Source organism: Stegostoma tigrinum, chromosome 17, assembly GCF_030684315.1.
Source record: "Stegostoma tigrinum isolate sSteTig4 chromosome 17, sSteTig4.hap1, whole genome shotgun sequence".
In the NCBI taxonomy this organism is placed as follows: Eukaryota; Metazoa; Chordata; class Chondrichthyes; order Orectolobiformes; family Stegostomatidae; genus Stegostoma; species Stegostoma tigrinum.
Window position 1 is genome coordinate 37,960,818 of NC_081370.1, and position 14,013 is coordinate 37,974,830.

The 14,013-nt window shown below is 43.8% G+C and overlaps 1 protein-coding gene across 3 annotated transcripts in view; it reads right to left on the bottom strand.

The window, feature by feature from the left end:
- Positions 1–14,013, bottom strand: part of si:ch211-266k8.4 (TBC1 domain family member 10A) — a 118,095-nt gene that overhangs the window by 65,927 nt on the left and 38,155 nt on the right. For all 3 annotated transcript variants that reach the window (XM_048545868.1, XM_048545867.1, XM_048545870.2), the window contains exon 9: positions 6,187–6,304. In XM_048545868.1, the coding sequence (XP_048401825.1) occupies positions 6,187–6,304 (118 nt within the window). The remainder of the gene's footprint in view (positions 1–6,186; positions 6,305–14,013) is intronic.

The following is a 14,013-nucleotide window of genomic DNA, read 5'->3' on the forward strand; positions in this document are numbered from 1 at the left end:
CCAAATCAGATAAACTCCCAAAACTCTTAAAATTTATTGAGAGTTCGTTTTCATTAGCCTTTGAAGAGACTTCCTCCGAGACAACATCTTTGGACACAAATATTTTATTGTCACAAATTCTGTTGAATTTCTGTAATAATCCAACAAATCAAGGAAATTTGAGAATTAAAGTTATTTTTGCAGCAATAGGAGACAGGAGACAAGTCCCATTTTACGGGAGGATGACACTATCGTACCAGAGATAATGGGAACTGGCAACGCTGGAGAATCCAAGCTGGATGAACACAGCAGACCAAGCAGCATCTCAGAGCACAAAAGCTGATGTTTCGAGCCCAGACCCTTCATCAGAGATGGGGATGGGGAGAGGGTTCTGAAATAAATAGGGAGAGAGGGGGAAGTGGACCAAGGATGGATAGAGGAGAAAAGTTAGGTGGAGTGGAGAGTATAGGTGGGGATGGGATAGGTCAGTCCAGGGAGGACAGACAGGTCAAGAAGGCGGGATGAGGTTAGGAGGTGGGAAATAGAGGTGCGGTTTGACGTGGGAGGGGGGATAGGTGAGAGGAACAACAGGTTAGGGAGACGGGGACGAGCTGGGCTGGTTTTGGGATGCAATAGGGGAAGAGGAGATTTTGAAGCTTGTGAAGTCCACATTGATACCATTGGGCTGCAGGGTTCCCAAGCGGAATATGAGTTGCTGCTCCTGCAACCTTCGGGTGGCATCATTGTGGCACTGCAGGCGGCCCAGGATGGACTTGTGGCTTCCTCTACTTTGGGGAAACAAAGCAGAGGCTTGGGGGCCACTTTGCAGAACACCTCCACTCGGTTCGCAATAAACAACTGCACCTCCCAGTCGTGAAACATTTTAAATGCCCCTCCCATTCCTGAGATGACATGTCCATGTAGGTAAGGGAATTTGGGGAATACAGAGGATTCCCAGAATGCTAGACTTAGGGAATCGGTAAACATAGGAGCAATGATGTTGCTCCTGACAGAGCAAGAAGATAGTGAGTTCATGTCCTACTCCATTGCTGCACTGATGCTGTGCTATATTAAGGATTCTATTTCATATGAGAAAATAATCCAAAGATATGCAGTTTAGGTGGATTAGCCATGGGAAACATAAGGTTACAGTGATGGGATAGGGCCCAATAGGTGGGAATAGGATGCTCAGAGGGTCAGTGTTGGCTTGATTGGCCAAAAGGCCTGCTTTCATTAACACCGTGGGAGATTCTATGATTTTCTGGTTCTAATAAAGCAAGGCCAGTCTCTGCCGCCACCGCCGCGCACCCCCCCCCCCACCCCTGCCGCGCACCCCACCCCCCGCCGCGCACCCCCCCCCCGCCGCGCACCCCCCCCCCCGCCGCGCACCACCCCCCCCGCCGCGCACCACCCCCCCCGCCGCGCACCACCCCCCCCGCCGCGCACCACCCCCCCCCGCCGCGCACCACCCCCCCCCCGCCGCGCACCACCCCCCCCCCGCCGCGCACCACCCCCCCCCCGCCGCGCACCACCCCCCCCCCACCCCCAGCCCTCAGATGGTTACAGATTCCAAAACTTACTGCTTGGATGATTTTTTTGACAATTAGCTTTACTTCAGGTTCCATTTAGAGACAAACAGAAATTGATTTCATTTATATATATCACTGTGCATGTCCTCAGGGATCCTCAAAGAGCTTCACCATCAACGAACAGTATTTTTAAAGTAGTCAGTTGATTAATCTGTCATCCTCCTCCATCCTTCATCTGTTAGCTTAAACCTGGTAGTACATCAAACTTGTTTCAGCCCCGAGGAGAGGCCAATAACGGGAAATGGTAACCTGCCTTCTCTCTTCAGGTATTAAATTTCCAGCATTTCCTTTTTTTAAACTTAACATTATAGGCCTCCACAGTACATTTCCTTCGTAACAGGAAACCATTGTTTTAATGTTAAAAAAAACTCAACATTTCCAACAATAGTCTTTATTGATGATGAAGCACTGAGGATCCTTAAGAACAAGCAAAGTGTTAGATAAGTGCAATCAATTTCAGTCTCTATTCCTCTAAATGGAACTTCAAACCAAGCTGATCACCACAACATCACGTTGCAAACCTTTGCAAAGTAGGCTACAAAATGGAATCTTGCTGGGAGACAAAATGATCAGCATGTCACATTTGTAGCAGGTACGAGGGGAGGTGCAGGCTGGAAGGTGAAATCATTGCAGCTTTCTCTTCAGTCGCCAAAAGGTCCAGCCATCCTTTGTCTCACACAAAGGATTCAGAAAACACTTACTTGGGACTCTGCCAAAACTATCAAACTATCTTGAAGACTGGTCCACCTTCTAATGTATTCAGCAGGTCCTTAATACCTTTGGCATGCCCCATCAATACATTTGTTTTGACACAGCAAAAAAGTGGAAAATCAAATGATACAGTACTTGAAGTATATCCACATAGAAATCACTAACTCAGACAGAAATGCAAGAAAGATGAGGCCAAAAAAAATTACTATATAGTGTGTGATAGACCCTTTGAATATTAGAAGTTGGAGCTTGCGAAGACATTCGTCCAAAAATGGGATAAGGGAAATGATTTATTTAAAAATTCTGCTGGATCTATATTTAGAGACATTTGAACAGGATGAGTTTGCTTTCAATGTAAAAGGGACAGAGTGTAAGAATTATTGGTCCCTGACTTGCAGCATCCCTTGCCCTGGAAACAATACCAGCAGGAAGGAAAGAAAAAGTCACGTGGCCAGACAGAGACAACAGGCTAAGAAGTTGCTGCGGTAAAGACAAAGGCAGTGAGCACAGAGTGAAAGCATTCAGAAATAGAGGAGCACAGAATCTTGTAAGGAAAGGAAGCAAATCTCTCTCAGGAAGAACTAATTTTTCTATTTGGAAGAATAGCAACAGGGCTTCTTGGAGGAAATCTGGAAAGTAGAGAAAATAGCTCAGAAACATCACAGAGTTGGATGTTTTCCTGGAGATGGGCCAAACTATGAACTGAATTTGAGGTAACAAGGTGTAGAGCTGGATGAACTCAGCAGGCCAAGCAGCATCAGAGGAACAGGAAGGCTGACATTTCAGGCCTAGATCCTCCTTCAGAAATGAGGGAGGGAAAGGGGATTCTGAAATAAATAGGGAGAGAGGGGGAGGCGAATAGAAGATGGATAGAGAAGATACATAGAAAGGAGATAAACAGGTCAAAGAGGTGGGATGCAAGCAGGAAAGGCGGGTGTAGCTGGGGAGTTAGGTCAGTCCAGGGAGGATGGACAGGTCAAGGGGGCGGGATGAGGTTAGTAGGTAGGAAGTGGGGGTGGGGCTTGAGGTGGGAGGAAGGACAGGTTAGGCAGGTAGGTGGGGACAAGCTGTGCTGGTTTTGGGATGCGGCGGGGTGGGGGTGGGGGCAGGGGGGGGGGGGGGGGGGGGAAGATGTTTGAAGCTTGTGAAGTCTACTTTGATACCATTGGGCTGCAGGGTTCCCAAGCGGAATACGAGTTGCTGTTCCTGCAACCTTCGGTTAGCATCGTTGTGGCACTGCAGGATGCCCAGGTTGGACATGTCGTCTGAGGAATGGGAGGGGGAGTTGAAATGTCTCGCGACTGGGAGATGTAGTTGTTTAGTTCCAACCGAGCGCAGGTGTTCTGCAAAGCTTTGCAGAACCAAGTGGAGGCTTGGGAACCTGATGGGAGTCGTACCTATGCAACTGGTAGTTCAGTATTGTCAGATAAGATTATTGGCCTACTCTAAGTAAAGACAAAAAGAACAGTATAAATAGCAGAACTATGTAACTATGCAGTACCTTGTGTTTATGGGAGTAAATAGGGATAAGATCTGTAGCATCAGCTTAAAAACAAACTTTATCTAATTCAAAGCATCATTTGCCCATTAATTCATGTTTAACTTATATTGGTACTTTGAAATTTAAAATGATTCCGAATCAGATAGATAAAAATCTTGCCTTAACATCTGAACTTGGGAAAAAAAAATGAATGCTAGAAATCAAACAAAAACAGAAATTGCTGGAAAAGCTCAGCAGTTAGTGTTTCAGGGCCAGTGATCTTTTCAGAGTTCTGAGTGAATGGCAGATTTGAGGAAGGGTCATGGGACTCAAAAAGTTAACATTGATTTGCCTCCATAGATGCAGCCAGACCTGCTGAGATTTGCCATCACTGGTTTTTGTTTCTGGATTTAAGAGTTGTTTTGTGAATTTGGTTAGCTTTCTTTGCTCCTGCCTCCCAAAAGAAAAAGGGAGAGCCTAGGTGGGGAGCAAGGAAGAACAGTGGAAATAAACTGACCAAGAAAGTGAATGAAATGTCAGTGCTGAATGACATGAGAGTGAGTTCATGTGTGTGCTTGTGCCTGCATGTGTATGGGGTGAGTGAGTGATGGAAAAAATACCCCATATTATCCATAGCATAAATAAAACAGCAATAACTAAAATCAAAATTTAATCTGAGAAATAGAAGGGCTGAATAATCCAGGGAAGAAATTTTTCACTCATCACTAGTAACAGGAGAAGAGAGAAAACTTGAGTAATAGGAAATAACTTTTGGCAACTCAGGTTGTTTAGTAAAATCCCACACTCCTGGAGAGCTGAGAATGATGCATGTCGACAGTGCACATTAAAGTAGTATCATTAAACACAACATGAACAATGCTGATAGGAACCATCTGGTGACTGACATTATCAGGAACAGTCTCATGGGGGAGGATATTTTAATTTGGCCCATGCAAGCAAGGTGTAACTTTCCAGTTGAACAGGCTGTACGCTAGATTTTGACAAACATCATTTAAAAAAAATTGTTCACTATACATGAAACTTGTTGACAAGACAACTCGTGTACTGTCACCCTTAGAAGGTTGGTGCATCGAAAATGAACAATTAGAGATTTCATGCGACGACCCCCCACATTTCTGATGTGGAGCTGCCTCCATGCCTGAACCTGGAGATGAGAATTCTCATTCTGGTTGGTCCAAGGCACTTTGTTTTATTTTAAATAGTATAAGTCAACAGCTGTGCTGTAGCAAGAGCAGTCAATTGGCGCACAGTATGCTCCCACAAACAGCATTGGGAAATAATCAGTTAATTTGTTAATTTTTTTATTGTGTTGGCTCAGGGATAGATAATGGGCCAGGAGTGGTCTTCTGCCCCTACAATTGTGTCTTGGAACATTTGCTGGACAGTCTTTTTACTAATGGCATCTCCAACAGTGCAGCACTCACTTGGTACAGCACTTGGAAAATCAGCACAGATTAACAGGGTGAGGCTTGAACCCATGACCTTCTAACAAAATAGAAAAAGAGTGCTACCACTGAGTGGGTAATAGTGTCAAAAATTCATGAGTGTCACAAGTAATGCCATAATTTTATTGTCTACAATGATTAAATTACCCTCAAGATGATGTAGTGAGTTGCTTTCTTGAACCACTAGGTACAAATTGCAGAGTACTGTTCAGAAGGGAGTTCCTGGATTTGACAGTGAAGGAACAGCAATATATTTCCAAGTCTGGATGGTGTGACTCGAAAAAGGAACTTGCTGATGGTGGTGCTCCATTGCACCTATTGACCACGTCCTCCTGGGTGACAGAGACAGAGTGTGGAGGGTGTTGTCAAAGCAGCCTTGGTAAGTTGTTGCAGGGATTCTTTTAGATAGTATATACTGCTGCCACATTGCACTGGTGATTTTTGGAATGTGTCTTTAAGTTGGTGGATGGAGTGCCAATCAAGCAGGCTCCTTAGTCCTCAACTTTGAGCTTCTCAACTCCTCTCGATGGAGCTATTCTCCACCTGCCTGGGTCTCTGCATCTTCTCAGTCTTGACCTTTACATTGCAGATGGAGGACAGGCATGGGGGAAGTCACTAGATAAGTTACCTAGCTTGGAATTCCTCAGAGTCTGACCTATTCTCATAGCTGCAGTATTTCAGTGGTTGGGTCTAATCCAGTTCAGTTTCTTGCAAAGACAGACCACAAACCCTGAGCACCCCCCGTCTGGAAGGCATGATCAGAATAGTAGGCTTCCCTCCCAAAAGAATGACCAAGTAGTAGCTTCACAGTCAACTTCTGCTATCAGCTAATAAACTGACGTGAATTATTGAACACATTACATGGCTGAGAGTGCACACTCTGGGCCTTGGATACACCATGGTACCCATCTGCACAGACATCTACTGACAACCAACAACAGAAAGGCAATGTTGTACATACACATCGACAGGAATCCTGAGCAGGGTGGGAAGCAGCACAGAAACGTCAGACATAGCAAGTAGGCGGGGTTCCAGCAGCTGCAGAATACACAGGCCAGTGCTGAACATTACATTGATACCTAGGGGGTGAAAAGCAAAAGAAATAGGACTTAAAAAAAAAACAGCAGTAATTCAAACTAAATAACGTTCCCTCCCATCTCTCAGCTAGGGTAGCATGTTTTCCACGGAGTCAGAACTTTAGGTCTAAATCCTAAACACAAAAGACTGTGAAATCACCTTGATAACAATCAAATATGGTGTTTATCCACATCAAACTGAAATGCAGCAATAATTTGTTAATGCTTTAAGATCAGCTTGCACCAGGGTGTCCTGTTCAATCAAACTCTGTAATCATATTTAAAAGGAGACACTGCTTAATGAAACTTAGGTAGTTTCTACAAAATATCAAGCCGTTCAGCTCCTTCCCTTCTGTGGGAAGGCTTTGAACAAACTTGAATATATTTGCAGGGCACTGTCAGAGAAATGGGGGAGGAGAATGCTTATCTTTAAAACACAATGAAAGGTTGTGGTCTGGAATGTGCTACCTGAACAACTAGTAGAGAGAGATTCTGGAGTAACTTTCAAAAAGGAGTTGGATAAATACTTGAAGGGAATAGCTTTGCAGCACTGCAGGGGAAAACGCAGAGGGGACAACTTATGCCTTTTCAAAGAGCTGGCACAGACATAAATCAAATAGGCTCCTTCTGTACTTCAGGATTCTATAATTTGTCCCTCAGAGGCCCTCACCCTGCAAGCAATCTCGCTCAGTGGAATTTTGACTTGATCATGCAAACAGAGTCAGACTGCAGTACAAACGGGTTTTACAAACTGTCAAAGTCTGTTTTCTGGTGTTTCCTCCACATCTTGGTGCACACCCTCAAAGTAATATTGCTCCTCCAAAAATTCCACATTCTCCTTACTCACCACGCAAAAACATTTTTCCCCAAACACCTACTATTTCTTTCTTGACAAGGGAACAATGTCAAAAATTAGAGTAAGCCCATTCAGAGTGAAACCAGGAAGTTATTACTCCCACACAAAGGGAGTCAAAGTATGATTTTTGTTTTAAAACAGTGCAATCAAAATCAGGACCATCTAGGAGAGGATTGGCCCAGATTATAACATAAACAACACGGAGTGGCCATTCAACCCAACAGATCCATGCTGGCATTAATGTTCCATACAAGCTTCTACTCAACCCATCCCCCATCACCCTATTAGTATATACCTACTCCTTTCTGCCTCATGTTTATCCAGAATCAGAGTTGTAGTGTAATACAGTATGGAAACAGGTCCTTTGGTCCAAACTGGTCTATGCTGGCCACGGAGCCCACCCAGCTAGCTCCAATTGCCCACATATTTGGTTCATTTCCCTCTAAAAACTCTTCCCATCCATGTACCTATCCAATTGTCTTTTTAAAAAATGTTGTTATTAGCACCTGTCTCAACTACTCTCTCTGGAAACCCATTCCATACAGCACCATCCTCTGCATGAAGAGGTTGCACCCGAGGTCCTTCTTAAAGCTTTCCCAACTCATCTTATACTTGTGCCGTCTAGTGTTTTACCCAGGGATGGGGAATTGAAGACTATGCATTCATCCTATCTATGCCCCTCATGATTTTACACACCTGAATAAGATCACCTCTCATTCTCTTACATTCCTTGGAATAAAGTCCCATCACTGACAACCTCTTCCCATGACTCAGACCTACTAGTCCTGGCAACATCCTCGCAAATCTTTTCACACTTTCCAGTTTAACTATGTCTTTCCCATTATAGACAGTGGCCAAAAGTGTGCACAATAATCTAAGTGCAGCCTCACCAACGACTTACGCAACAATAACAACTTCCCAACTCCTATACTCATTGCCATGACCAATGAAGGCCAGCAAGCTAAACGCCTTCTTCACCACCGTGAATACCTGCGATGCTGCTTTCAATGAAATATGTACTAGTACTCCTAGACCCCTGTTCCACACACTCTTCAGGACCTTACCATTTACCATATATTTCGTACCTTCGTTTGACCTTCCAAAATGCAAAACCTCATTTATCCACATTAAATTGCATTTGCCAACCTTCAGCCCACTTCCCGTTCTGATCAAGATCCTTCTGTAATTTTTGATAATCTTCCTCACTATCAACAATACCTCTTAATTTTTTATCACCTGCAAACATTCTAATCATGCCTTGTATATTCACATCCACATCATTTATGTAAATAACAAATAACAAAGATCCCAGCACCAACCCATGAGGCACATACTAGTCACAGGCCTCCAGTCTGAGAAACAACCTTCAACCATCACCCTCTCCTTCCTACCATCAAGCCAATTTTGAATCCAATTAGCTAGCTCTCCCTGGATTTCATGCAGCCTAACCTTCATGACATGACCTTGTCAAAGGCCTTACTAAAGTCCATAGGATAGGCCAGTGGACAATATCCACTGGCCTCTCCTGATCTATCATCTTGCTTATCTCTTGGAAAAATCTAAAAGATTTGTCAAACATGAACTCCAGGCACACAAATCCATGTTGCTAATTGCTAATCAGACCTTGACTGTCCAAAGGAGGTAGACAAAAGAGGAGGCTGGAAGAACACAGCAAGCCAGGCAGCATCTGGAGGAAAGGAGAAGTCAACATTTCAGGTATTACCCTTCTTCAGGAATGGATGTGGTGCGTAGAGGGAGCTGCAGATAAAGAGGGGTGGGGGGGGGCACAGGGGAATGGCAGTGATAAGGGGCTACTAGTAGGTACAACCTGGTTTCTTGGTGGGAGGGACAAATCTAGTTGGTAGCTAGATGGGAGAATCAGTAGGTGGAATGGAAGGTTTGATGGGGGTGGTGCAAGGGGCAGGGAGCAGAGACTGGAAAAGGGAGCTGGGGATGGGAGGGAAGGTTATTTGAAATTAGGGAACTCAATGTTGTCACCCTCCAGGATGCAGGGTGCCCAGGTGGAAGAAACAGTGTTGTTCTCAAATTTGCATTCTGAATCACCATGACACTGGGGAAAGTCAAGGACAGACATGTCAGATGGGGAGTGGGGTGGGGGCACGATGGAGTCGAAATGGGTGGTAACAGTTATGGTCCAGGCATAGATGCTTGGTGTTAAGCAAGCATCTAGTCCATGTTTGGTCTCACCGACGTAGAGAAGACCACATCAGGAGCACTGGAAGCAGTAGACTGGACTGGTGAAGCTCTGTCTCACCTGGAAGGACTCAGCAGATGCGACAAAGATAGAGGAATTAAGAAAATGTGATGGAGATTTTGCAGGATATAGGGTGGGAGGTAGTGTAATCTAGGTAGCGATGGGAATCTGTGGGTTCATATTAAATGTTGGTCTGTAAACGGTCACCAGAAATGGTGATAAAGAGGTCAAGGAAGGGGAGGGAGTGGCTGAGCCCAAATGAATTGAGAGCAGGGAGGAAGTTGTTAATGAAGTTGATTAACTTCTCCAGTTCAGTCTGGGTGCATAATGCAGTCAGTCATCGATGTAACGGCAGAAGAGTTGGGGAACAGTACAAGTGTTTGCACTGAAGAGGGATTGTTCGAAATAACCGACAAAGAGGGAGGCATAGCTGGGGCCCATGTGAGTGCCCATGGCAACCCACTGGATTCAGAGAAAGTAGGAAGAATTGAAGTAAAAATTATCATAAGTGAGGACATAAGAGCAGAGTGTTGGTGGGGTCGATGAGAGAAGAGAAAACCAAGGGCCTGCAGGCCATCCTTTTGGGGTATAGACGTGTATAGGAACTGCGTATACACAGTAAAGCTGAAGGGCTGGGGAGGAGGGGCAGGGGAATGGCAGGGCATAGTGTCCTGGATGTCAGTGGGGAATGCCTGGACCAACTGAGAGAGAATGGAGTTGAGGTAGGAAGAGAGGAGTTCGGTGGGGCAGGAGCATGTGGAGATGATGGGTCAGCTGGGTGAATTGGGCTTGTGGATCTTGGGGAGCAGGTAGATCTGGGCAGTACAAGGCTATCCAAAATGTTGGTTGATCCTGTCTCTCAGTTTCCTCTCCAGTAACATGCCTACCACTGATGTCAGACTCATTGACCTGTAGCTTCCTGGCTTGTCTTTGCTATCTCTCAAGCGATGGAACAACATTAGCCACCTTCCAGTTTTCTGGAACTTCACCAGTAGCTAAAGATGAAGCAAAAATCTCTGCAAGAGCCTCTGCAATTTCTTCCCAAGCCTCCCACAATGTCCAAGAATGGGCTTGAACAGGCCCAGGGGATTTATCCACCTTAATGTGAGCTAAAGGCCCCCAACTCTTCCTCTCTGATAACATGTACATTTACAATGCATTTATACCATTTGCCTGAACCATTCTGGTAGGACCAAGTTCTACATTCTCAACGCTCTTCTGGTAAAGAGGTTTCATCCAAATTCTCTGTTAGATATATTACCTTATATTTGCGGCCCTGAGTACTGGCGCCAGATAGCAAAGGTGAAAAATCTTCTCCCTCTGCCCGTGCAAACTCTTCTGTAATCTTAAATTTCTCAAATCACCCCTCAGTTTTCTGTATGCTGAAGAAAAAAGCTCCAACCGATGCAGACTTTCCTAATGGCTATACCTTTCCCTTCTGTCTTCCTAATACTGTGCACTGTACCTGCAATTGCTGCAGCATCAGCAGAATCCAGCATTGATGTTGGCCATTCTCCAACAACTACATTTTCCCATGATCCAGCTTCACAATCTCTTTAGGAAGTGTTATATTTTGACAACTGCTGATGTGATGTCCTTTCCAACTCTTGAGCTGATTAGTGTCAGGGCTGTTTTCAATTTGCTTTATCTGTGGATCACAGACAACTGTCTTCAGTTGCAAAAACCCTCTGCACAATGTCACCGAGTCAAAAGTAGTAGATTGATTGAGATTGGACTGTTATTTAACTATAGTCCTAGTGTCATAAACACAAAAACAGAAGTTGCTGGAAAGCTCAGCAGGTCTGGCAGCATCTATGAAGAAGAAAAAAAAAATCTGCATTAGCGTTTCGGGTCTGGTGACCCTTCATAAGTGCTGCAAGACCTGCTGAGCATTTCTAGCAACTGTTTTTTCCAATGTACAGCATCCGTAGTTCTTTCAGTTTTTTTTCCCCTGGAGTACAGCACAGAAACAGACCCTTCAGTCCAACTCCTCCATGCAGGCCAGATATCCTAAATTGAACTAGTTCCATTTGCCAGCATTTGATCCATATCCCTCAAAACCCTTCCTATTCACATACCTATCCAGGTGCCTGTTAATGTACTTGTAGAAGACTCCACCACAAATGGAGAGAAATAGGGGACAACAGTGTCACTTTTCTGCATTTTCCGAGAACCTTATCCCCCAGTTACATCCATACAGGCCCAATGGGAGGGGAAGCAGTTTTAAATACATTCTTAGGAAATGAATGTGGAGAGGTGAATGAAGTAGTGGTGGGTGGCCATTTTGGAAACAGTGATAATAATAATGTTGGATGTCATAGCATTATGAAAAGATAAAACGGATGTTCAAATTCTAAAGTTTTGTGTGCACGTGTTGCAAATGGCAAATTTTCCAAAGTGGTGATAACTAGCAAAAATAGACTGAATACAGCTCCTTGAAGGAAAATCTGAGGCATTCAACCAATGCAGTGTTGTGGACAGCGTGGACATGTCCCTGCACTGTGTTACTGCCAAATCTAGAGCACTCAATTACCCAGAAGCAAACAGGGCAAGAAAAAGCAGAAAGTAAAACTTGGGATAATCTAAAAAAAACCTTCAGGAATTTTGAGCATAGAAGACACAGAGGTGAAGTGAAACAGGGAATTAAGAAAGCAAAAAAGAGGATACAAAAAAAGCAAAGGAAAATCCGTACGTATTTTATTTGTGCAATGAGAGCTAGAAAATGACGAAGGGAAGGTGGATAAATAACAGGGCCAGATGAATTGTATATAATGCTGTTAAAAGAAGGCAGAGAGAAAATAGCAGATGCTCTGAGCATTTTGCAATGGAGAATTAGAGGTCTACAACACATTGCACCATCACTCAAAAATGATGCTTGAAACAGGTCAAATAATTAGACGCAAGTCAGTATGACCTCTGTGGGCAAATTACTAGAAATAATACTGAGATAGGATTAACTTAATTAAAAAGGTAAAGATAAATCAAGGGCAGCAAGATTTTAGTTAGTGGAAAGTAATGTCTTACAAACTTAATTCAATTTTTTCAGGGAGGAACAAGGAGTGGTGACGAGGTTTGTGTAGTCGATAGCATCTATACGGATTTCAGTAAGGCATTTGACAAGGTTGCAAATGGCATACTGAACAGGAAAGTAAATTCCATGGGACACAGTAATGTGACAAGTTGCGTCCAAAATTGGATCTGTGACAGCAATAAAGTCTGTGCAACTGAAAAGCAATTTTTAATGGCATACCATAGGGCTCAATTTTATTATGTATTAATGACAGACTTGATTGTGGGAGGCATGATTGGGAAAATTTCAGGTAACAGAAGTTGGCAAGTAATTACTAATGAAAAGAATGGCTGTCGACTGCAGAATGGTATCAATGGTTTGGATGAGTAGATACAGAAGTTTTAAATGGAATTCAATCCAGAGAAATGTAAGGTTATGCAAAGGAGGGGAGCCACAAAGTGGAGAACATTCGGGGGGGGGGGGGGGGAGAAGTACAGGAAGAGAGAGACCTTAAGTATATATCCACCGGCCCCCGAAGGTAGCAGCACAGGTAGAGAAAAGAGGAGATTTACACCAAGGATCGAAAATAGCAGCTATGAGGAAAGATTGGATAAGTTAGGGCTATCCTTAGAGCTGGGGCAGCTCACAGATGCTTTAAAAATTGAGGGGAATAAAATCATGAGTTGGATGGAGTGGACTCGGAAGACATTTTTCCCCTGGTGTAAGGATCAATTACCAGGGGGCACAGGTTAAAGGTACAGGAATTAGAGGGGTCATGAAGGAAAACTTTTACACGCAGAGAGACTTTGCAGCTTGTCTAGTTGGAGGCAGACACCTTCAACCTACTTAAGAGGAATCAGAGTCTGTACCTATAGCACTGTAACCTGCAAAAGCTACACAGACCAGGAACCAGAATGAGAGATTAGAATAGATGGCTAGTGTGCCCTGGCTGAATAAGTGTGATGAGCTGAACGATCTCTGTCTGTGCAGTCAATTTTCCTTTGGTTCTACATGAATGGCTGCTAATGCGCTTCGCTACTCAGGTAAAAACAGCTCTAAAATCGAAAAAGAAATTCAGTAGAAAACTCTTTGCTGTGAAGAAATGGTGACCACACGGAACCTGCTACTATAAAAAAGTCAATGTAAATACACTAGATGCATTTAAAGCTAAAGAGAAATTGGAAAGGAATAAGTTATGTTGATAGGATGAGATGAAGTGTATAGGTCTGGGAATGTTATACAAGAGCATAAGCACTTGGAGCAGACATTTGTACGTACAATCGTATATTCTTTACTTTTTAAGTTACTATGCAAGTGAACCATTGAGCTATTTGATCCTGCTCAGCCATGCAATAAGACTATGGCTGATCTGAAACAAAACACAAAAAACTGTCAAAATTCAGCAGGTCTGGCAGCATCTGAGGGGACAAAACATAGAGTTAATGTTTCAAGCCCAGTCACTGGACAACACTTGTGAAGAATCACTGGCCTTGAAACATTAACTCAGTTTTCTCTACACAGATGCTGCCAGACCTGCTGAGTTTCTCCAGGATTTGTTTCAAATCACCAGCATCTGCAGTTCTTTGCTCAAATTTCATGACTGATCTGATTGCCATTTACCACCCAATAAC